Here is a 24,867-nt window from a genome sequence, read left to right on the forward strand (position 1 = left end):
TGGCTCAAGTGGTAGAGCATCACCAGCCTTGAGCAGAGAAGCCAAGTGACAGCAGGAGGCCCTGAATCTAAGCACCAGTACTGACAGACTCTCTCTCTCTCTCTCTCTCTCTCTCTCTCTCTCACACACACACACACACACACACACACACACACACGCCCGCCCCTGAGTTGGAATTTTAGCTCCAGAATGGTGGACTGTAGCCCAGAAGGCACGTGGACAGGGGTGAGCTTGTGTTAATTGAGTGTTTACTGTAGAAATGACTTGATAAAGCAACATAGTGAAATTTTCTTAAAATGGTCTTTTTTTCACAACTATTTAACCCCAGTAACTACTTCTGTTTGCATGTGTGTTGACGGTAGTCTGCATGGATATAATAATAGTTGGATGGGTTTCCACTAGTTGATGGACAACACTTAGCAATGTATCATAGCGTTCCATTCAGCCTGTTGGTTGCTGTGGGGGTGAGGACTATTCTCGGCAGGCTATAAATAGTTCTCAGGATTTTTAATCGGTCCAGAAAAGCTCCATCCAGCCCTGCCGGTCTACAGCTGTAGCTTTATGAAAGAAGCCCATGATGGGAAAAGCCAGTGAAAGTGAGTTCTGTGATGTCTCAACGGTTCTGCAGTGTGCTCCGTGTCACTCTCCGACTCTCTGTGCGTGGTTTGCTCTCGACATTTCCTAACATGGCTTAAGTGGGTTCAGATTTGTCCACTCTCCAGATAGCGCCACCGTGAAGGTATTGAGGATTCCGGTCTTGAAGGTGTGATGATCAGGTTGTGAGGATTATGGCCTTTAGAAAAGACAGCACCCAGCACTGTCGTCTCTTGCCTCCCGCCACCTGCGGGGTGAGGTCTCAGTACAGAGATCCCCCCACCCCCAACCTGGAGGCCTGCATCTACATCTTGGACATCCCAGCCTCTAGAATCGTGAGGAAAATCAAAGTTGTGTTCTGTATAAATGACTTCATTACAGCAGCGTCCAAGGGACCCACGCTCCCGCTGATGGGATTCTTGAGCTCTGGACAGTTTTCATCCTTTCCAGCTTTGCCTAGAACAGAGTGATGGTGTGTTAACGTTTCCTTTCGTCGTCTCCTCCAGAGGTACCTTTGGAGATAGGTGTGGCTGCTTAGGTTTCGGGGAGAGTGGACGGATTCAGGTTTGCTGTGTCCGGGCGAGGCTGGAGGGATGAGGGAGGACTGACACCAGGCGGCCCCCAGAGTTGTGCGAGGAGCTTGAGCACCAGGACCCGCGGGCCTGCGGCCAGGGCGCACGTTCAGAGATGGACCGAGCGAGGAGCAGCTCCTCCTTCGGAGTTCTCTCCTCCAGCCACAAATGGAGATGAAAACAGGTGCCGTCTCTCATGGAGTTTGCCGGTTCTCTAGTTTATTGACAATAGTGACAACTTGTGGAGTATCCGAGACTCTAGGCTAATGTGGAATTTCTGCCCTGCCTCACACTGACATCTTGGTACAGGGGCCTCTGGTGATGGCAAGTCTGGAGGCGGAGCAGGTGCATCTCGTGAGGCAGGCGCCGGGAACTCAGTGCCCCAGTACTGGCATTTCCTTAGGCTTAGTCACTTGGGAGCTGGACCAGGTAAATGATTTTGGAATCTCCTGTTTTCGTTTATCTTTGTATGGCCGCTCCTGTGGCCCGCACTGCCAGGACACAGATCCAAGACAGACTGGGCAGGAAAAGTGCACAGCATCCGTTGACACGTCGCCAGCAAAAGCATGGCCTGGAGGCATGGCTCAAGCAGTAGCGTGCCGGGCCTGAGCGTACAAGCTGAGTTGGAGCTCAAAGCCTGAGTCAGGTGTTGGAGGCTGGCTCATGCCTAGAATCCCAGCTGTCCAGGAGGCTGAGAGAGAGCTGAGCATTGTGCTTGAAGGTAGCCCAGGAAGACAGACCCAAGAAACTTTCAGCCAAAATTCACCAGCAAAGAGACAGAACTGGAGGAGTGGCTGCCATGCTGGGGTGCTAGCCAGGAGCAGACAAGCTGAGTTCAAGCCCCAGTAGTGGCAGGGAGCCAAAGGAGAAAACATGATCTGTCTTACCTGGTTATAGAATCTACATAGGATTTTTCAGCCAACCGTTCTTGGATGTGCTCTTTTATTCTAGAAGCCGTTTTATTCTGAGGTCTTGTGATGCTGTATGTTAGGCCCCACCCTGCCGGTTTATCACTTCTTGCCCCCCCTCCCCCGATCTCCCCCCCCCCCACCTGCATGCAGACCCCGAATGCCTGGGTTCACAAAGCTGCTCCTTGGAGGGCGGGCTGAGTTCGCTACGTCTCGCACGCCGTGTTACTCGGGAAGCGTAACGAGTCCTGTAGAACACCGGTGACCTCTTGTGTGCTCCAAAACCAACTGCTGTCTCCTCTCTGCCCGGTAGTTTTTTGGCTTGGTTGTTGGTGACCTTTTTTTTTTTTTTTTTTTAAAGAAATTATGTTCGATTTGGATTTTGCTCAGAAATAGGATTCTGTGTCATGATTTTGATTTACCATGCATGCTGTTTAGTTTTGGTTCCATGAATACTGCAGCCCTGAAATGGAGGATTGAAAGCATGCAGTGCATGTGCAGGTGGACACGAATGCGACCCTGCCTCCTTTCTTGTCAGCCAGGGATGACCGAGCCACGGATGGCTGGTTTTCCCACCGAAAGCCGCCCTTTGTCAGGTTTTATGTTGTCTCAGATTGTCACTGGCAGGAAGGCTGTTTGAATGTGCTTTTCCTTTTCCTTTTGAAAGCGAGCTTGCTTTCAGTGATCGGTGCCGTAATTCCCTTTCCTGATTTGCTTCTCCCCATGAGATTGCTGGAGAAGAAAGAAAGGAAAGAAAGACGTGTTCCGTAGTTGCAGAGCTCTAAGCATCCGAGCTGGCGAGGCGTCATTGCTGCTTCAGAATCTCGGTGGCCCTGGCCACACTTTGCCCGTCGGTTCCCTCGGCCGTCAGGTGTCAGCCCTGGAGTGCGCGGGGCTGGGGGATCTGGGGCTGCGGCCCCTGCCCGGTGCAAGGCTTCCCGTCCTGGGACACCTCGCACGGAAGAGGAGCGGAGCCGAAGCCAGACAACGCACGCGAGCGTGTGTTTCGGTAATGGGGGACAGGTAGAAGAGAATTTGGTAGCCGTGAGAGAGAGGAAGGGCGGTCATTTTGCAGGGTGGGGGGGAGGGGGCCCCACAGTGGATTATGTGGCAAGGCAACCGAAAGCCAGTGGCTCATGCCTGCAATCCCAGCTGCTCTGCAGGCTGCGACCTACGGGTCACTGGGCAAAGCCCGTCCAGACAGATGAGTCTGTGAGACTCTTTATCGCCAGTCAACCAGCAGAAGCCAAAAGTGGAGCTAGGGCTCCAGCAGCAGAGCGCTGGCCTCGAGGGGAAACGTTAGGGATCGTGGAGAAAACAGCCCCACGGGGAAGGTAGTGCTGGCATCCTCCAACCTCTACGCCAGCCACACACCCAAGACCGCCATGTTTGCTCCTTTCTCAGTTCATCTGGGTCCCGGGTAGAGTTGCTCCTGTCCCAGCTCCTGTGAACTTTCTTCTCCAGTCTCCTTTGTTAGGTAATATATATAATATGTGGTTATATATGTAATATATAGACATATATATTACATAGGCACACCTATGTGCGTTTTTGAGTTTCCCCTTCCTTCCTGTAATGATTGCCTTGTCTTTAAACACCATCTTCTCACTGGTGGTACTTACCCTCCCTTCCCACGTGACACCTTCCCATAATTCCAGGTTCGTAAATCTAGCCTCTGATCACCCTACAGAGCCGATCACCCCACACCATAGGACTGACCACCCCCCAGCCCTGACCACCCCCCAGCCCCCCCAGACCTCCCCAGCTCTGACCAGCCCCTAGCCCTGACCACACCCCAGCCCTGACCACCCCACAGGACCCCCCCCCGCCCAATGCTGACCACCCCACAACGTCCAATTACTCTTGGTCTGGACAGTGCTTGTCCTCTGTTCTTGGCTCCTACCAGGCTCCATGTTACTTATGCTTTAGGGCTTTTTTTTCTCTCCTTATCCATCTCCTCCCTGAGTGTAAACACCACGGGTGCAGGAACTTGTTCTGCTTTGTGTTTCGTAAATGAATTTAATCTTTACATCAATAAGAAGAAAGAAACAGTTGTTTAGAGTGTTTTACATTCTGGGCCCTTGGGTATTTGGTACCAATTACATTTTTGATTAATTCCTCGCGACAATCCTCTAAGGCAGGGCTTCATTTGTGTGCACAGATGAAAGAATATTAGTGTTGGATGGACCAGTAGGGAGCTGGGAGTCAAGTCTCCAGACTGTAGCTCATTCCAGAGTCATGTTCTTTCCACTCAACCCATATTTTTATGAAGAATTAGTAACCCACAAGTCCTAATAAATACAACTCCTAACCACTGCAAATGATTGAAGGCCATGTCACTTCCCTTACCCGAGGAGATGGCTCCGGGCTGCGTGGCAGGTGAGCTGCTGGCAGGAAAGGGGAAGAGCTGTCCCGCTGGGCCCCAAGGGCTTCCTGTGAGACGTGCTTTGTACTTCTCCTGGTGTGCGGGTTTCACGTTTTCATTCATTGTCTCTTTCTCCTGAAAATCGGTAGAGAGAGGCTCGTTGTTGTGAGTTCAGTGCTGAAGCTATTGTAACTAGAGCTTCAGCGTGTACAGTAAATTCACCCCCCCCCCCCACCCCGGGTACAAATTCATCGTTACAGTACTAGTGGAAGCTGGGTGAAGTGTGAGCATGTTGCCACTTGGTTAGTGTGTTGTCGCTGTCATTGCTGGTATTTCCTCTCCCAATGTCCAGCCTGCCTCTGATCAGGGACACAGTGTTGCTCAGGTCTAACTCTCTGGGACACAGTGCTGCTCAGGTCTAACTCGCTGGGACACAGCGCTGCTCAGGTCTAACTCTCTGGGACACAGTGCTGCTCAGGTCTAACTCGCTGGGACACAGTGCTGCTCAGGTCTAACTCGCTGGGACACAGTGCTGCTCAGGTCTAACTCTCTGGGACACAGTGATGCTCAGGTCTAATTCGTTGGCTCCCTCATTCATTTCCAGGCTACAGAAAAACCCTCAGTTGAAATGATGGCTCGCCACAAGAAAAGTGAGTTACTGAGAAGCCAGAAATAGATGCAAGTGGTAGCTATTGGTTCCCTTTGATGGTAATTTATATTTTAATTAATGAATTACATTTGTAATTAGCAAGAAAGAAGATCAGTGAATGGGTTTTTTTTTTTCTAATTACAGAAATCAATTGAGGAATTGACAGTACCAACTCTTATTGTATTAAAGTTTCCCCACACAAACCTGTGACTTTATAGATGTTATATTCATACTTACAGAGCTTGGAAACTCTAAAATCAGTATGACAGTGGAGAGAGACATGCCACCTATCACGGAGACACGATTTAAGTTACTTGTGCCAATGATGTTGTATGCAGTTGCATGCATTCATTGAAAACTCTTTGGCATTTATCCTCTTATAAAGATGTGCTATGTAGCTATCCATATTACTGTATATATGTAACATATATATATATATATATATATTTTCCTTGTCCTTAAAAAATTATCCTTGCTTTGTACCATACCAGCACTCCCTAAGTAAATAAACAGAACTCCTGGGTGGTCACTGTATTGTGTGGTAGATGAAAGAGACGGTGTTCTCAGAAGCCTCATTGGGTACCAGTGGCTCACACCTGTGATTCTAAGCCACTTTGGAGGCTGAGATCTGAGGATTGCGGGTCAGTGCCAATCGGAGCAGAAAAGTCAATGAGATTCTTGTCTCCAGTTAACCACCAAATAGCTAGAGGTGGAGGGTGACTCAAATGGTAGAATGCTAGCCTTGAGCAAAAATGCTCAAGGAAGGGCCCAGGCCCTGAGTTCAAACCTCAGCACCAACACACACACACACACACACACACACACACACACACACACACACAGAATGGTCTTACCTTGAAATAATGAATACAGATACACAGATACAGATCTTGAAGTGTATCTCTGAAATGGCTTCTTCGTCTTCCTCCTGTAACAATTGCCACGTAAGCAGGGGAGTAGTCTTTTCAGTGCAGTTTCCCTCCGCAAAATGGACCCCTCGTGGTGCCCTTGATCACACCGCGGTCTTCTGGGAATGCTGATTTCACACGGGGTAAGCAGGGTTTTAACGTGGGTGATGCGATGGAAGCGTGGTTCTGCTTGCTGAGAGCCCGCGTGCTGCTCGCCAGCGGGCTGGACTTCGGGGCGGACAGCGCGGGGCTCCGGACAGGCTGGCCGGTGGCCGTCGGGGTGTGAGAACGGAGCTTCCGCGCCGGCTTTACGGCCGCCGCCACGTCGCCTCGCTCCGCTGGCTTTCCCGACGGACGGGGTGAGGGACGGACGCCAGCCCTCGGCGGGGCGCGCCTGTGCTCCAAGGCGGCCCTCCGCCGGCGGCTGGGCTGGAAGGCAGGAGGTCCGACGTCTCCACGCTGATCTCTGGGTGTTCCTGTCCAGCCCCCGCTCGGTGGACGTTACCCAGCTCCGCGGCGCCCCCGGCCTCTCCCACGCCGCGTTGCGTATAGACTCTGCAGTCCCGGCCGTCGGTGTGGAGCAGGAGGTGACTTGTGCAGCGCTGCCGTTGGGGAGATAGAGACCACACCGCCGTCGAGCCGTGGAGGAATAAGAGTCGCTGTCCACGGGCAGCGCGTCGTAGCCGGGGTCCGGGCGCGTCGCTCCTTCCCCAGCCCGGTGGCGGTCGATTGGCCGTTCACACACGCAGGCGGCGGAGTGTCCGTGTGGGAGGATTTTCTCCCTGGTCTCCCTGTGGTCGATCCACGGGGCAGTCACAAAAATGGGTGAGTGGGAATTGCGGGCCAGAGATGAAGGGCATCCAGGAAACACGTGGCGTGCCCAGGTGGCATTTCTCTTCTCCCTCCCGTCCTTCTCGCTGGCGTAACAGGCACACATCACATGCAGATATTGGTTGAGATGGGGGGGGGTCTCACTAACCTTTTGCCCCTTCAAACCCTGGTCCTCCTGATCTCTTTCTTGATCCCCCCCTCTTCTTGGATCATAGGTGCTGAGGATCATGTTGCTAAGACTCTGCTCTGCTCAGTTGTCTCTTCTACCATAATTATAAATGGATGCTGTGTTTGTCTATTTGCTTTCCCTCTTGTCACCATGGAAAGCCTGATTTTGTTTGGAGAACTCTGCCTCATTCCGCAGCGGCTCTCCAAACACTCAGACACATTTCTTAGCATGTATCTAGATCCCAGGCAAAGAGCTGTCCCGTTGGTGGTGTTGCTTGACAATGGCGTCTCCGCGCCGAGCTATTTCAACCGCTTTGGCAGCGTGTGTTGGTAGAAATCATGTCTTATTTACTTACCACAGAAATGCCTGGGGTACAATATTCCAGTGCCGGCCTCTTGCTCCGTAAATATCATACCCATACATAGCAAACTCCAAGAAGCGTTCAGGTCAGCAGCAAGTGTGTGTGAGTTCAGGAACGGGGACTCTGCCCCGTCTCCATTTGTTGAGCATTGACCGTGTGCACTTCATTGCCTTGGGTCCTCGCGCAATCACTTACTCCTATGGGGCGCTGGTTTCCTTGGTGGAGGGCAGCCTGACCCGGCAGCTAGGTGCTGGGGAGACACACGTGGACAGCCTCATCCGTCAAGGCCAGCGGCGGAGGGATTGTGATGTCACCCGGAGGGAAGACTGACTGCAGGACACCTAAGCGGGGGGAAGGCAGGCTCGAGGGCGGATCTCGGCGCCAGGAGCCGGGCTTCTCTCTGAGCTTTCGGGAGTCGGTGGCTGATGGGTGTAGATGGTACGTGGGAAGGGCTGGCGTCCGTGTTTCATTACGTGTCTATGGAAAGAGGAGGGAATCAGGGCGCCGCACGCGGCTTGGTTTCCGGCCATCGCGTCCGGCTCTGTGGGTTCTGCGCGTGCTTGGGCTCTATTCAAACTGGTCACAGCTCTGAAGTTTCTCCTTCGGTATTGACCTATTTCTTGGCTTCACCGAACCGTGAAATTTACTTATTGGGCTCGTACCGTACTAGAGTTATATTGGAAGATTACGTAAGCTCTGACCTTGGACAGACAGAGAGAGATGGAGAGAGACACAGAGAGATTCCATCTGCCATCGTGAACACGCAGAGGAGGAGTGGGCTCCCAAGTCTCTGCTTTAGCGTCTTCTAGCATGTTCTGTGTGCCTGACACAGCGTCACACGTGGAGACGCGCTTGTGAACAAGTCGGATCTCGACCCTGCCCTCCCCGGGTAGTTAAGCGCCGTGCAGGTGGGCGGGGTGTGGTGGGCCACGCCCCTCCTAATTGCTAGGCCGTCCTGTCTGCAGGGAGCGTACCCCCCCCTCCCCACCCCCCTCCGCCTTATCTCATCTGCCATTGGCTGGGGGCCGTCAGCTAGGGGCTCCTGGGGATGAATCATGAAGGCACTTGGACTCCTCCTTCGAGGCTTCAAATGCTTGGAGATGTTAGTGTCAAAGTGATGGGGGGGCGGGTGCTGGTGGCTCCCATCAGTAATCCCAGCTGCTCAGGAGGCTGAGATCTGAGGATTGAGGTTCAAAGCCAGCCTGAGCAAGAACAATCATGAGACTCTTTATCTCCCGTGAACTACCAGAAAACAGGCAGGGGAGCCGTGGGCTCAAAGTGGCGGAGTGCTAGCTAGCCTTGAGCAAGGAGAGCTCAGGGACAGCCCTCAGTTCAAGCCCCATGGCGGAGCAACAGCAATGACCACAAAAAGCCGCAGGGGACCCTCTGCTTGAGACTCGGTGACTGACGGCAGAAAGGTAGACAGCCGGGAAGTGCCTCCGTCGTGCGTGGATGAGCTCAGAGGAGAGACCGCCCGTTCCCTTCTTAATGCTTCCTGGGAACCAGCATTGCGGTAGGCCCGAGAGGTAACGATTACCCAGCAGGACAACGCCCTTTCCCTCACACGGCGACGATCCCCTTGGAGCCAGAGGTAGACGGGTCCAGACCAGCAGCGTGCCCTGTAATAGAAGGTCAAACCAAAGTCAGGGGAGAGACAGGAAGGGGTTGAGGCTCAGGGACGCTGCTGGGGTACGCTAGCTGGGCAAATGGCTTCACAGCTGTGGATGGCTTTGCAGACAGAGCTGCAGGCCAGCTCGCTCTGCCCACGCTCCCCGCGCCCGTGACCGGCGGTGTGGTGGGGGTAGAAGGAGGGGCAGACGCCGCGCTGTCGGCGAGGACGATGCACCGCCTCGTCTTTGTTGAGCAGCTCCGCCGTCTGCATCGGTCCCCCGGGCCCGGCTTCGCGTTCATCGTCCCCGCCGCCATCCCTTATTCCCATTTGCCAAACTGTCTTTAATTAGTGCAGTAAAGTAATTATTTACTAACTGGTGTTTGGGTAATCGACACCGTCTACAAAGCCCCCTCTCCCCTACCCAAGGGTGTCGTTTGTGTGTCAGTCTGTTCCCTGAGACACGCCAGACAAGGCAGGCCAAGGCCGCGGGGACCGGCAGCGCCTACTGACACGCGTGTGGGTTTTCCCCCCTCTCGTTTCGCTACGCATTTGAAAAGCACCATGGATCTTTGCTCTGGCAGATTGCAGGAAGCCGTTCCTGATTTTTTTATGATCGCTGAGCAGGAATTTCACATTCACGTGTACTTTGAGCTGAAAACCAGGCCTTTTTCTTTTTTTTTTTCTTTAAAGCAAATGACTTTTCAAGGAAAACCAGTGTTCACTGGAAATGAATGCGTTCCTGGAGGAGGGCGAGAAGGTGCCAGTTAAGTTCTGGGCTTCGTCCTTGCGGGGCGCTGGAGCTAGCCGGGCCTGCGGCTGTCACCGTGTGGGAAAGCCAGGCGACCAGCGAGCCCGATGCACGTTAGCGTTGGGTTTTCCCAGTGAAGACTGCATTCTCTTTGGGCTCGTCGAGAAAACAAACTTGCTTTCTGCTTTTGGAAGATCACTTTTGCTCTGCCAGTCCGTCAGGAGGGAGGGAGTTTAGCAGGGAGCGCGTGTCCCTTTTCCATGCCCCTCCAAAGGCGTGACGAATAGATGGACGCTGTGGTTACTCGGTGGCGTGCCCTTCTGAGAACCTGAGGTTGAAATGCCACCGTCCCCAGGGTGGGCGTTTGGGACTTGGTAAGGTTGTTACGGGGTAATTGTATCTCTCCTTAGTTTAGTGTCTACTTAGTGTGCTTTGAGTGCGAGTCACGGGTCCGCACGCTGTCTCTCTCTCATTGCAGGGGCTCTGTGTCTTGCACATGCCGTCAGGGCTGCCCGTGTCCGGGCTGGTGTGGAGACCCACGCCGTTTTCCCTGGAAGCCTGCTTTCCTCACTGACGGGAAACCGGGGTTGCCTTTCGGATACGTGAACTCACAAATGCCTTTCTCTGTGCGTTTGAGGTGGCCCCGAATCGTTTCGAATCTGATCACACCTCCTGTGCTGGCTTTAGGGTGGCCTGCGAGCTTGCTGCTAGAACCTTCCTTTGCTTTCCCTCGCGCGTTGTCTTCTTGAGACAGAGTTTCGCTAGGTAGGGCAGCCTGACCGTCACTTGCTGCGGAGCACGGGTTGCTTCCAAACTCCCCATGGTGTGACCCCAGCTTCCCAAGCGCTGGAATCACACGCGTGTGCCCCACGCCCAGACCGGTCCGTTCTCCACACCACAGCCGTCCTAGAAGAAGTGCACCGAGCGCTTCTCAGCGCTGCCGCGGAAGGAGCGGGGCGCTCCCACGAGGGGCGCGGGTGCCACGGTGACGCGGCCAGCTGCCTCTGCCATCTGGGCGACTGTGGCCCCTCGGAGAGAACTTCCGGTTGTTCTGCGTGACCGTCGCCCTCCCTTGCCCGCCACGCACCCTCCCCCATCTCTGCAGCGGCTCCTCCACGTGGCTCCATTTTCTTTGTCAATCCACGCGCGTTTTAACGTGCACGGCGTGATACAACTCCCCGACGCTGTTTGAAAACAAGGGCAAGGTGGTGGGGGCAGAGGTACGCCATGTTGGGTTAAAGTACGCGCTCGTGTGCGTGTGTGTGTGTGCGTGTGCGTGCATGTGCGTGTGTGCATGTGCCCGTGTGCGTGTGTGTTGCCCTGGAGCTGCGTTCCTCTCATCCGATCTCGGCCTGCCGGGGTGCTCACTGGTCTCCCCTGTCCCCCATGTGCAGGACGACGAGGTGGTCCTGCAGTCCACCGCCACCATCCACAAGGAGCAGCAGAAGCTGTGCCTGGCGGCAGAGGGCTTCGGCAACCGGCTGTGCTTCTTGGAGTCCACGTCCAATTCCAAGGTGAGCGGAGCCTTCCCAGGTCATCCGGGGCCGCGGCCCCCCTCCCCCTTGCTGCGGGGACTTCCCGCGGAGCCTCACGGGCGGAGGGGGGAATGCAGAGACGTCGTCACCGAGGCTCTGATCAACACAGAGACCCTGGCTTAGCGGAAAAGGGGGCGCGTAAGTGGCAGCAAGGAAAGCAGGCAAGGGCTCCCCCTTTTCTAGAGAGGACGTGGGGAGCCCTTTCGGAGCCAGTGGCATGTGCGCAGACCGGGACCAAGGGAGAGCATGAGCAGGACCCAGTTCTTGAACCTCCCACGAGGAGAAAGCCTGGTGAGGGTGGCCCACGGGGCAGGCGTGGGCCTCCGCGGGGGAAGCGCCGCGGTCGGCCCTGCGGGTACCGCGTCTCAGACGCCCGGGGTCCCGGCTCCTTCCCAGTGTGAGGCCGGGCCCCGGGGGACGCCAGGTGGCTCTGCTGTGGATCTGGAGGGCGAGAGGAGAATGGGGGAGATGGGCGGGGCCGCCGCTTCGGTGGGGGACCCCTCTTCTTCCAGCCAGGAGCGCCGGGGTGGGTTTGGCGCCAGGAGTTCCTGCATCTCCCCTGGGTCCGGTTGTGCGGAACGAGGGTGGGGAGGAAGGGGGCTGACGCTGGGGGGCGAGGAAGGGGGCTGACGCTGGGGTGGGGGGAGGCCAGGAGGAGAAGGTCGGTGGGCTCCTCTGTTCTGAGGGGGGCTGTGCTTGCAATCTCACGCGCTGGCTGCAGAGATTGAGCAGTGAACGGTGCTGTACTTGTCAGCCTAGGAAGTGTCAGCCTGGTGGACACCACACACCATGCTGGAGAGACTCGCTGTGACTTCCAACAACAGCATTGGTGATGTCTCGTCACGCTTTTACTCGGGTTTGTTTATTGATTCAGTATCTTTAGTTGTACAAAATGGTTTCAATGCGTCATGTCCGTTTGTGAGTACAATGCATGGAATTGTACCGAGTAATATATATATATAATTCATTATAGTAGTTTATGCAAAGTAATATTACTAATGTTAGAATAGTTGGTTACACAATGTTAGGCGATTTATGGCCCTAATTATGTTTTATTTAGGCAAGTTTTTTTTTAAAAATAGAACATTTTATCCTTTCAACTTACCATGTTAAAAGCTATGACACAAATAATCTCATTAAAAAAACATAAATATTTTAATACTCGGTGTTTTCTTTGTGGTTTCTCCTGTTTTCCTGGTGGCTAGAACAAGGTAGGTCTTTTAGTGCTCCTGACTTTTGACATTGCACATACATTATCTTCTTCCAAACAACATGCTAGCTGTCATTCTCTCTGCTCTTTGACCAAGAGTGATTCCCCACTGCTCAAAACCAATCGTCTCAATTCTGTCGTCAGTTTACCACGCCAAAGTAAAGCACTGAAATGGGAGCCAATGAAACCCTTCAGTGCCTGGCAGGGATGGCTGGGTATGGAGTTGCTCTTGATAAGCCAGGCAGGGGTGCATTCTAGCCCTTCTAATGTTCATGCCTTCTGGGACCTTTCTGTTTTATACGGAATGGTTTATCTTCGTGGTCACTTTCAGGATGCAGCTCTTTGGTTAGACTTCTGTGAGCCCTGGCCTTGCCCGTCCTTCCCCTCCCCTTGTGGACCAGTATTGCCAGTTTCTGGATCCCTGAGGACTAGAAATATCTCATTTGTTTTCTTACCTTTTGGTACCCGGCACAGTACCTTGAACTACTACAATTTTAATGAACTGTTAAGCTCCTAAGGAATCTAGGAATCTGAGGCTAATTGTAAGTTTTCTAATATCAACAGTCTTCCTATTTTCTATAGTAACAAAGAGATTAAACTCTGGCTCTCCGGCTATGTTGGTGGTAGACATACACAACACACAGATGCATCTGGGTTTTACTTTCCTTGGTAGTGTAGGAGATGGCCCTTTTCACTCACACTTGGCTTCTTGGAATTAATCATAAAAGTCAGGGGAACAGAATGATTGTGGGCAACAACGAGTCAGATGATGTCAATTATGTGTATCCTTCTGGAAGCCATCCCAGAAATATCTTAACTGCAGGATCTTTTAGCCAGAGACAGTACTGACATTTTGTTTGTGTTTAAGGATTCTTAGGTATTTATTCAGGCTGATCTGTGTCAGCAAGAGAATGGCTCATAATTTCAATATAGATTTTCCTGCAGGAAAATCTTAAATCCGATGACATATTTGGATGAGTTATTCCTATATTATAATGATGGCTATTTCCTTCCGAGTTCTCAATACCGGTACCTTTTCATTTCTGTCTGAGGATTTGGAGTTGAGAAGTTGGGCTCTGGTGTGTAGACACTGATGACTTAGAGGCAGAGTTATATTGTTATTAAAAACTGAAAGAGAAGTGAGACCTTATCGGGGAAACATCATTTTGCACTTATTTGTGTCTCCATGTGAAAGCAGAGTGAGATGCTCACAGCTCACGGGGTACCTATAATCAACTGGGGGGCTTGTTCCTCCTTCTCACATGAGGTTGGTTAGTGTCTAGGAGGAGGTGGAGGCAATGCAATTTCTGTTTTTTTCCTTCTGGAAAGCGTGGTAAGCCAGCGAGGAGACAGCATCCACGCCTAGTCAGGAACGCAGTCACGGGGGTGACCTTGGCCCTATGTTCTTTTACAAAACACACACTCTTCTCAGTGGTCCAAGGAACCGTCTACATTTTCAGAAGCAAATGAGAATGAAAACAGCACCCCAGAACCTATGAGCTAAAAGGAAGGCAGGGCTAAGAGGGAAGCCATGAGTGCCTACGTTAAAGAAATTCGACCTTATACAAATGACTTGGTGATGTTCTTCAAGCCCTTAGAAAAACAAGAACAGGGCAATCACAACATTGTAGGAGGAAAGAAATAATAAAGATGAGGGGCGAATTAATGTAATAGAAACAAAAAGAACTATATAGTCACTTAGCCAAATGAACCAGAAGAAAGACGGTCAAATTAACAAAATTAGAGATAGAAAAGGCAACATTGAAACAGATACAGTAGCTGAGTGCCGGTGGCTCACGCCTGTTAATCCTAGCGACCCAGGAGACTGAGATCTGAGGATCACCATTCAAAGCCAGCCTGGACAGAAACAGTTCCTGTGAGATGGTCATCTCCAATGAACCACCTGAAAACTGGAAGTAGAGCTGTGGCGCAAAGTGCTAGAGCACTAGCCTTGAGCAAAACTCAGGGACAGGCCCTGAGTTCAAGCCCCACAGGGACGGGCAACAAACAAAACCAACAACAATAACAACAAACAAACAAAACAACCCCAGATACCATTGGCCAGGTGCTGGTGGCTCTCGGGAGGTTGAGATCTAAGGCTCTAGGTTCAAAGCCAGCCTGGGCAGGAAAGTTTGTAGAACTCCATCTCCAGTTAATTACCAGAAATATGGAAGGAGCTGTGGCTTAAAGTAGTACAGTATTAGCCTCGAGTGAAAGGCCTAAAACCAGAGCTACCATATAGTCCAGCTATAGGACCCGTGGATACATGCCCAAAGAAAGCAGAGTTCGTGTTAGGAGACAGCCTCATCCCTATGTTTATCCTCTGCTAATCACAATAGTGAAATTATGGAATTAGCCTAGGTACCATCAGTGGATGGGTAGGTAAAGAAAACATAGTGTACAGAAAATGGCTGCATAAAGTTTTATTTTGTGTGCGTATAAAGAACACACACGCTATTTATACAGCTGCTAAAGAGAACAAAATTATGGCATTTACTGAAAATAGATGGGACTGGAGATCCCCCAGTTAGGTGAAAAAAGCCAGTCCACAAATTATTCCTAGCCTGGCATGTGAACCCCAGACTTTCTGAGGCATGGAGTCGTGAGGTGCTAGCTCTGCCCCTCTCTGTGTGCTGTTTCGGAGCTCGGGGCGGGTCGTGTGAAGACGCTCATCTATTTCATGGAAGAGAATACATTTTAGTCCCAGGGACCTCTGCTCTTAAAATAGAACACGTAATTCCACCTTATGGTATTGTTTTAATTAATGCTCTTTAGAATTTGCTCAAGTCTGGAGGAGAGGAGGGTAGAACGAGACCGGGCCTGTTTCGTTCCGAATAGTAAACACCGCCTGAATACAGCGTGTATTCCTGAGGGTGGATGAGCTTTTGTTTTCCACCCTATTTTAGCCCTTCCTTTATTGGGGGAGGGGGCGGTTATATTGGGGTCTCTTTAGCGTTTCTGCTAGGCTGGCTCCCTTCATCCGCCCAGCCTCAGCTTCCTCCATAGCTGGGACAGCAGATGTGCACTATGGCACCCAGCTCTGAGTTGAGGAGGAGTCTCCGGAACGTTCCAGCCTGGGTGCACTTCACACGACAATCCGCAGCCCCCACAGGGGCTGCCGGGCTCACAGGTGTGAACCCCTGGTGCATGGCTCTGTGCCCCCCCCCCCCCTTTTCAGAAGTCACCCATTCTTTGAACCACTGGATCCCAGTGTGGTTCAACCCTGACTGGGGTCCAGGCCGGGCTTTCCCTGGACGGCAGTGGGCGTTGGTGCTGAGCCCAGAAGTGCTTCGGGGGACCCCTTGCCGCGAACCCCATGCTCTTTGGGGGACGGCTGGGTTGTCTCAGGATCCACATCAAGAAGCACCTCAGTTGATGGAGTGACAGCCACGCCTGTGTCACCCTGGAGAAACATGAAACCGACCTCCCCTGCTTTCCCCCATGCCACCTCCGAGGGGACAAAGCCAAGTGGGGGTGAGGCCCTGTGTTCAAGCCCCAGGTCCAGCACCCACAAAACCAAACCCAAACCGAACAAGCCCACTCAGGCTGACCGTGTGCCGAATTAAACCCAGATTAAACTGGATCCCCGCAGGAAACAATAGTCGTTTCGAATGCCTGAGAACGGCTTTTGTAGACAAAGTAGCCAAAGCAGGGAGCACCTTAACCCCAGACCACAGCATGTCTCATGCAACGCCCGAGTCCCGCAGGAACCCAGTTTGGGAAACACTGTCCTGTGCACAGGTAACCCCGGGCTGGGTCCCCTGCATTCTGCCCTGCAGGAGGAAAGCGCCCCGTGTTCCTCGGGAGCTTGCGTGGTGGCAAAGCTTGCGGGGCCTTCAGATCCCCGGGGCCTTCAGATCCGCTCCAGAGCAAGGCTCGTGGGGCCTTCAGATCTGCTGCAGAGCAAGGCTCACGGGGCATTCGAATCCGCTCCAGAGCAAGGCTCTTGGGGTTCCGTGCTTTTAAGAGCGGCTCACATGCAGACACTGCAGGAGCTCTGTGGTTGCTCACGTGCATATGCTGCGTGGTTGCTCACATGCGGACTCCGCAGGAGCGCCGTGGTTGCTCACGTGTGGACGCCGCGGGTGCGCCGTGGTTGCTCACGTGTGGACTCCGCAGGAGCTCCGTGGTTGCTCACGTGTGGACTCCGCAGGAGCTCCGTGGTTGCTCACGTGTGGACTCCGCAGGAGCGCCGTGGTTGCTCACGTGTGGACTCCGCAGGAGCTCCGTGGTTGCTCACGTGTGGACTCCGCAGGAGCTCCGTGGTTGCTCACGTGAGGACTCCGCAGGAGCTCCGTGGTTGCGCACGTGTGGACTCCGCAGGAGCTCCGTGGTTGCTCACGTGTGGACTCCGCAGGAGCTCCGTGGTTGCTCACGTGAGGACTCCGCAGGAGCGCCGTGGTTGCTCACGTGTGGACTCCGCAGGAGCTCCGTGGTTGCTCACGTGTGGACTCCGCAGGAGCTCCGTGGTTGCTCACGTGAGGACTCCGCAGGAGCGCCGTGGTTGCTCACGTGAGGACTCCGCAGGAGCGCCGTGGTTGCTCACGTGTGGACTCCGCAGGAGCTCCGTGGTTGCTCACGTGTGGACTCCGCAGGAGCTCCGTGGTTGCTCACGTGAGGACTCCGCAGGAGCGCCGTGGTTGCTCACGTGTGGACTCCGCAGGAGCTCCGTGGTTGCTCACGTGTGGACTCCGCAGGAGCTCCGTGGTTGCTCACGTGAGGACTCCGCAGGAGCGCCGTGGTTGCTCACGTGAGGACTCCGCAGGAGCGCCGTGGTTGCTCACGTGTGGACTCCGCAGGAGCTCCGTGGTTGCTCACGTGTGGACTCCGCAGGAGCTCCGTGGTTGCTCACGTGAGGACTCCGCAGGAGCGCCGTGGTTGCTCACGTGTGGACTCCGCAGGAGCTCCGTGGTTGCTCACGTGTGGACTCCGCAGGAGCTCCGTGGTTGCTCACGTGAGGACTCCGCAGGAGCGCCGTGGTTGCTCACGTGTGGACTCCGCAGGAGCGCCGTGGTTGCTCACGTGTGGACTCCGCAGGAGCGCCGTGGTTGCTCACGTGTGGACTCCGCAGGAGCGCCGTGGTTGCTCACGTGTGGACTCCGCAGGAGCGCCGTGGTTGCTCACGTGTGGACTCCGCAGGAGCTCCGTGGTTGCTCACGTGAGGATGCCGCAGGAGCGCCGTGGTTGCTCACGTGTGGACGCCGCGGGTGCGCCGTGGTTGGTTTCGAGTGGTCCTGCAGGTTCTGACTCTCAAGAGCTCGCCCCACGTCTGGTGGTTTCCGGCCTCCCTCGGGGTGGGAGCTCCCATCCCCTCCGTAGGCCGTGATGGAGCACCATTTTATCTCCAGCGACTTCTCAGTCCAGCAAATTATTCAGCACCATAAATAATGCATCGGGGAATGAATGGCGCAGAACAGTTGTGCTAGTCCAAACCCGGGGCCTTTCTTATTCGAGTGAGAAGTTGTGAATAATAAAAATGTCAGGATAAGATAAATGTGAGCCAGATAAGGGAATTCACTTAGATAAAGTTTCGGAAACATCTTACATATTACATCTCACTGTGTTCCCCTTCACATGTCCACTGAAACCATAAAACAGTTACAGGAAAAGAAATAGTCACCTTTTGGTGTTTTTTTAAGAAAAATGTGGTCTTTATTGTAAAGATGATGTACAGAGGGGTTACAGTTACGCAAGTAAGGAAATGAGTGCAATTGTTGAAGAACATCGTTATCACTTTAGCTTTCACAGACTTTTGTGTGTGCATCAGGGAGACAAAAGGAAGATCTTTTTTTTTTTTTTTTTTTGGCCTGGTTGGGAAAGAAGTTAATCTGGACTACTGTTTCTCAATATTGTTGTAGTTTAGCTACGTTTTAGTTTATTTGCTAAACTTTTAAGAGGAAAACCAATGAGATGTGGCAGGAAGAAAGGATCTCGATGTTGTGTGACTACCGAGCGATTGCTCTGTCTAAGGTGGGGTCTGCGTTTAATTAGATTATCGCATTGGGCCAGGGTGGAGTGGTGCGCGCAACGGTGACGTGGGGAGACTTGCTACTGACTTTGCACACGCATTGTGAGAAGAGACAGGTGGGCATACGCTTCAGCCTGGCTGACCTCTGTCCCAGGCCCCTGGCCTGTGCTGACGGCCCAGTGCAGGGCAGCCGTGCACTGCAGGGGGCCCTCCAGCCCCCCCATCCCTCACCCCCCTCCTGCCCAATGCAGCTTTGCAGGCAGGAGGCCCCTGCGGCTCACCGTCCACTGGAAGCCTTTGTCCTCATCAGCAAGGGGCTGGGGGCCAGGGCGTGTGGGGAAAACCCTGGCCGCCAGCTCAGTTAAGCACCAGAAAACTGGAAGTGGAGCTGGGGCTCCAGTGATGGAGTCCTGAGTGAACAAAGCCAAGGGACAGCACCCAGACCCTGAGTGAGCTCAATCCCCAGGACTGTGGCACGTGCACACACACACACACACACACACACACACACACACACACACACCCCATACACGGATGCTTTATAGAAGCTTGACCTAAATGCCCCCAGATGGAAACAACCAAGCTGTCTTTCAGGAAGAGAACAGATCAGTAAGCAGAGCCTCTCCAGTGTCGGTAGGGGGCATAGGAATCTACGGAAGGAGCCAGGAGAGCTGTAGAGGAATGCCACTCCACAGAAGCAGCCAACCAGAAGGCCACGTTCCGTGTGATTCCTGCTCTTTGGCCTTCTGGAAAAGGGGAGGCTGTGGCGACTCTGAAGACATCAGAGATTGATTGCTCAGGGCTCGTGCGTTGAGCGGCCACGAACCAGGAATCTGCTCTGTGGGGCCCTGCAATGGTGGGCGCGCGCCATTACACCCTATTCAGCCTTCGGAACCCCGGCAGAGCCCACGAAGGTTACGGAGGGCCTTGTGCTCTGGCTCCACGCCTGGCCTTGTTGCCACGCACATCCACCCAGGCTGCCTGGGGCAGGAGCCGTGTGTTCACAGATAATGTTGTTTTTTTTTTTTTTGGCCAGTCCTGGGCCTTGGACTCAGGGCCTGAGCGCTGTCCTTGGCTTCTTCCCGCTCAAGGCCAGCACTCTGCCACTTGAGCCACAGCGCCACTTCTGGCCATTTTCTATATATGTGGTGCTGGGGAATCAAACCCCAGGGCTTCATGTATACGAGGCAAACACTCTTGCCACTACCATATTCCTAGTCCCTCACAGATACCGTTATGCAGCCTCGCGTTTGCCCGGCGATCATGCTGTCCTCCTATGGGAACAGGGAACTAGGGACCAAATTCTCAAAACACTGGTCGTGAAGATTTTATTTTTTTAAGGATGTGTCGACACTGGACTGTAGAAAGTTTTCAAAGGAAAGGCAGTGAAGTCATTCATATGACAAGCAAAGGCATAGACATATCACTGGAAGGACAGTATTTGTATAAACAAAGCAACTATTTACCCAATGTAGATGAAATTTAATCAATAAGCAACAAGTGTAGATTGTCCAAAATCAACTTGATTTCATCATTTGGCTTGTTGCCTGCCAAACCTACCACTAAAGACGTACAAGTACCCGGAATACACGAAGTATTCTGGTCAGTCTATACAAAAATGACACATCACCGCAGTGCAAAGGAGAGACACACGTGGATAAGTGTGTCTCAGAAGAGAGGACACGCGGGGCCTGTTATAACATGGGACCTCCACGCTCAGGGCCATGGCAATGGGAGGGATGGACACGGAGAACTCAGGACGACGCCGTTTACACCCTGCCACAGGGGGACCCAGCCCAGGACCCTACCTGGAAAACAGCCCAGGTGAAGGGGGCTGGAGGCACGGCTCACCTGGTGAGGCATCTGCCTTCTAAGTGCCTGCACCCCCCCACCCCCGCATACTGCCAAAAATAAAGAAGGAAAGAGGGAGGGCAGTCACAGGGAAGCAGCGGCCGGCGGAGTCAGTGGCTCGAGCCACAGCCTCCTGGTGGACCACGGCTTCCTGGAAGTGGAAATGAATGGACTGTGGGAAGGCCCATCACACGGGTGTGTGTCTCGGCGTATTACACAACCGGAAGTGAAAAGGTCCAGAGGAATGCAGACGTCCTCTACCCAGTGACACAAAGGCAACCCCAGCTCGGTGCTGGCATGCTGGAGTTGGTGGTGAGCTCTAGAGAGAAACGAGGAAAGGGGGCTGTGCAGAGAGGCCCAGAGAGTCCCCCAGAATCACACCTGTCATGGGGACTTATCCGGCCTGCCTGGTGGATTCGTGGTGTTAATTTTTATTTGAAGTATGCATTTCCACACACATTGTCTTGAATATATGATACCTTTCGAATAGATCTATACGAGACAGAAAGACGTTGGTTGGGACTCAGTCTGAAAACGTTGGCTATTCCTAAACAGAAGAGCATATGTTCAGGTCACGAATGAATGACTGCCGACTACAGAGAGACAGAAAACCTTTACTTGAATTATGGAACGATACAGTCGCTGATAGGACTACATGTCATCCATTTTCTGATGATTTGTTCATTATGCTGCACCTCAACTCAATGAAGTCTCGGATCTAATAACAAGATTTAAATTTTACTGAGCCTGCATTAAAGGCAATTTGCGTGTGTCTGTTAAGCATCAAGTTCAATGTTGTTGAATCCTTGGATTGGTCAGGGGCTTAGCAGTAAAGGATAGGTAGAAAGATGAATCTGTTTCAGATCACTTGTCTCTGCGGAGTCCATGGCCCCTTGTTGCTTTGTCTTGTTGGAATAGCAAGTTTTCCTTCCTTGCATCCAGAATTGTTCATTTCAATCGATATTTTCTTCAGGGAGTGGAGAACAAATGTCTGGTTGCACTTGATATGGTTGATATTTCGTGATTCGACCTTTTGTGAGATAAACATTGCTCGTCTAATGCTTTGGCTTTTGCTTGGGTTTTAGTTTTTGTGTTTGCGTTGTATTTGTTTGTGTTGTATTTATGGAAGGACAAAGGGCAGAAACAGATCTTTAAAGGATGTGGTTAAATGAAGTGGGAAGGAATAATTGGCACTTCTGCTCATAGGGAAACAGAGGCATCGGAGGTTAGGTGACATGAGGAGCTAATACAGCGAGGCCCGCGGATGCGAGAATCAAACTTCCTTTATTTCTGTTTCTGAGTTTCGGTACACCTTTCTGCCACACACATCCCGCAGATAGGACGACTCATAACCGGAATGTAATTGATGGGAAGATGGTTTTCACCCTTACGAGAATGCGGGAGGGATTTTCTTTCCTGGCTTCGCAGGCCTGGGATAATCATGCGAAGTTAGACGCTTCTCCGCTGGCATGGGTTATGAGATGTGGAGTCCTGACATCATAAAGAAGAACTGGAAGAGCACAGCGTCGTCTCGTGATTCATCCTCCATCTTGAGCATCAAGATTTCAACCCTGTCTTCCTCTGCTGTTGTCTTGAGTACAAATGGAGCAGTGCAGTCAGTTACGAGTTTGCAAGGATTCCTAAACTACTTTCCTACACTAAGAAACTTCGTCTTGGATCTTATAGTACACAGACGGGTTGGTCCCCTGGGACAGAAGGAGGAATTTTTTTTTAAAAGCAATAATTCTGCAATTCCCCTCATGAATATGCTCGGTGTGATTTTAGCTTCTACATATATCCATTGAACTTACTTGCCTTTGGAACTTTTGCCATGTGTATTTTTATCATGCTAATTGGAATGATGCTCCTGTTTTCCATATTTCTTCGAGTTCTGGAAAGCTCCGTGGTTCCTGAAATATCAGTCTCGTGCTCCAGTGCTCAGAAGTCTTCCCTTCCGTCTGATGGGTGCTCAGAGCCCGAGCCCCGGGGCTCTGGGGCGGCGGCCGCTCTGTCCGCGCGCGATGGGTGTCATTGTGTCTGCGGAGGATGGAGACAGCGACAGAGGAAGATTGAGTCATGGTCTCCACGGGGCTCCTCGGGGGGTACCCGGGGTTGCTCCTCGGTCCCTCTCTGTTCCTGGAGTTGTACTGGAGTTTGAACTTTCTCTCCGTCTGTGTGTCTGTCTCTCTCAGCCTCTCTGTCTGTCTCTCAGCTGTTTGACCTTTGTCTCTGTCTGTCTGTCTTTTTCTCTCGGCTGTGCTGGGATTTGAACTCAAGGCCTTATGCTCACTCGGCTGGCACTCTGCGGTTGTGCCATGCCCCCAGCCCCGCTTTGCACTGGTTATTCCTGGGATAGTGTCTCGGTCTTGTTTCCTTCCTGGTCGTGTGCTGAGCCACAAGGCAGCCGATGCTGTTGGTTTTCTGTTCTCCCTGGGGGCGCGGTACCCCAGTATCCGGCCTCCTGCCCCGGAGGTGGAGTCTGGCAGACTTTTTTCCCCAGTGTGGCCTGGTGCTGCGATCCTCCCAGTCTCAGATTGCCACGTAGATTGAGATTCCAGGCTCACCCAACTGCACCCAGCTATGGGTGGTGAAGGAGTCTTGCTAACTTTTGTGCCCAGGCTGGCCTTGAACTCTGATCTTCCTCTTCTCAACCTCCCATGTAGCTGGGGTTACAGGTGTGAGCCCCTGGCACCTGGTGTGAGGAGATATATGATATTCGAATATATTTTTATATATTACTTTTATGTAAAGTCAGATGAGCAAGAAGTATAACCAATTTTGCTTGGCCCGAATGACATTTGGTTACACAATCACTACTTGCTGTCACAGTTATGCAAGGTGTTTGTCAGTGAGCAGGAGTGCCATAATTAGAGTGGGCTGGATTTTAGCATGTCATAGACGAAGACTGTGTTAATTTAGTTTATTCGGGACCTGTCATATATATATATATATATATATATAGGTCCTGAGATGAGTTCATGAGTGTCAAGCTCAGAATAGTAGCAAACAAGGGGGTAAGACACTTATGGGGTTATCTTTATCACTTATTATATTATTATTAAACATTCAAGTTCTACCAAAAATTAGACAACTAATTTTAGCAGATTCTGTGGAGATGCACACAGAATTGAAGACTTTACCAGCTAATGTGCAAGTGTGTCTATGGGGAATCAAAGGACTCATCTTTTTCCTTCAGCACACAAAATCTTTGCCCACCTCAAACACTATGATAGTGGTCAGATCTGACCCGGGAAGGCCCCACCATTCACATCTATCAGGAAGGTGCATGCGAGTGGTTGTCATTACTGCAAGACCTCTGGGGTCCTGTCACGCTTTGACATGGAAAGCCGTGAGCGGGGGACGTTATCGTTGTCAGTGAGATGTTTAAGTACCGAGCGCTTAGCACACGAAGATGGATACAGGACTTGCACTGTGAACATATTTAGATGATCCTTTTGTGTCTTTACTAGTCGATCGAATGCACAGTCCTGTGTGTGTCTGGGGGGCGGGGATGGCTGACAGAGGTGGCTGAAATGATGCTGGAAACGGTATGGCAAGAGGTTAAGGTGCCTTCCCATGCCGGTGCATATTGGAAGAGCCACGGAAGGTCACCCAGGGTAGAAGGCACGCGAAGGCCCCGTGGGTCAGCCGCTGACGGTATGAACCGCACCGCTCTGCCTCGACCCGTTTGCAGGGATAGCTGCCGACGTGGACTTGGTTCTCGCGTCGGCAAGCGGCTGCTCCGAGAAGCTGGAGCCGTACAATCATCATCGTATTTGCTGGCGAGGCAGAGAATGGCTGTACTGTGAACGCTACTTTGTCTTGTGACAAAGTTCTTACAGTAGCTAATTTTATCAGAAGGAAAGCCTTCTGAAGTTGCAGAGATCATCAGAGAGCTTTTCATCGCACTCCCCAGTGGAGATATTTTCAAGGTGAAGATGACCTTCATGATGAGAAAATACTTTCTCTGTCTCGAGAGAATATTACGAAGAAGGACATTTGGACATGTTTTGTATTATGTAAATACATGGTGGAAATGATTGAAACTGTATCACCACTACAAATGCTTATAAAGGGCAGGCTCTATAAACTTGAAAGCAGAACTTTCTTAATCATCCAGGTAAAAGAGGTTAAGTGAGATGTGAATTCATTTGCTAGAAATGTAAGCAGGAACCAATACATGATTAGTTTATAAACTCAATTGACAAATGAGAATTCACTAACAGAATTCTAAAAAAATAAAAAATAAATAAACCCTTGGAAAACTGGAGAAGAAATCGTTTTCCATTTATATCTGTGCATGTGTGTGATGTTTCTATTTTATCTTTCAACACTATTAAAATATTAAGATAAATTGATGGTGAAACCAGCCTTTCTTATCTCTCTCTATAGATCCATCTCGTTCCCTCCCTCCCTCCCTCCTTCCCTCCCTCCCTCTCTCCCTGCTACCAGCACAAGAAGCAAGGGAAACCAACGAAGCATGTTTAGTCATATTGCCTTTACTACTGAAGTACTGCTTGCTCAAATAAAATATAATTTATAACACATATTGTTTTTCTTTTCATTTTACTTTTTTTGTAATGTAA

At 51.8% G+C, this 24,867-nt stretch overlaps 1 protein-coding gene across 1 annotated transcript in view; it reads left to right on the forward strand.

Moving 5' to 3' along the window:
• Nucleotides 1–24,867, forward strand: part of Ryr2 (ryanodine receptor 2) — a 285,298-nt gene that overhangs the window by 53,737 nt on the left and 206,694 nt on the right. The window contains 1 exon segment of the mRNA XM_048367485.1: nucleotides 11,112–11,231. Within this exon segment, the coding sequence (XP_048223442.1) occupies nucleotides 11,112–11,231 (120 nt within the window).

The sequence above is a fragment of the Perognathus longimembris genome, chromosome 18 (genome assembly GCF_023159225.1).
Source record: "Perognathus longimembris pacificus isolate PPM17 chromosome 18, ASM2315922v1, whole genome shotgun sequence".
Lineage (NCBI taxonomy): Eukaryota > Metazoa > Chordata > Mammalia > Rodentia > Heteromyidae > Perognathus > Perognathus longimembris.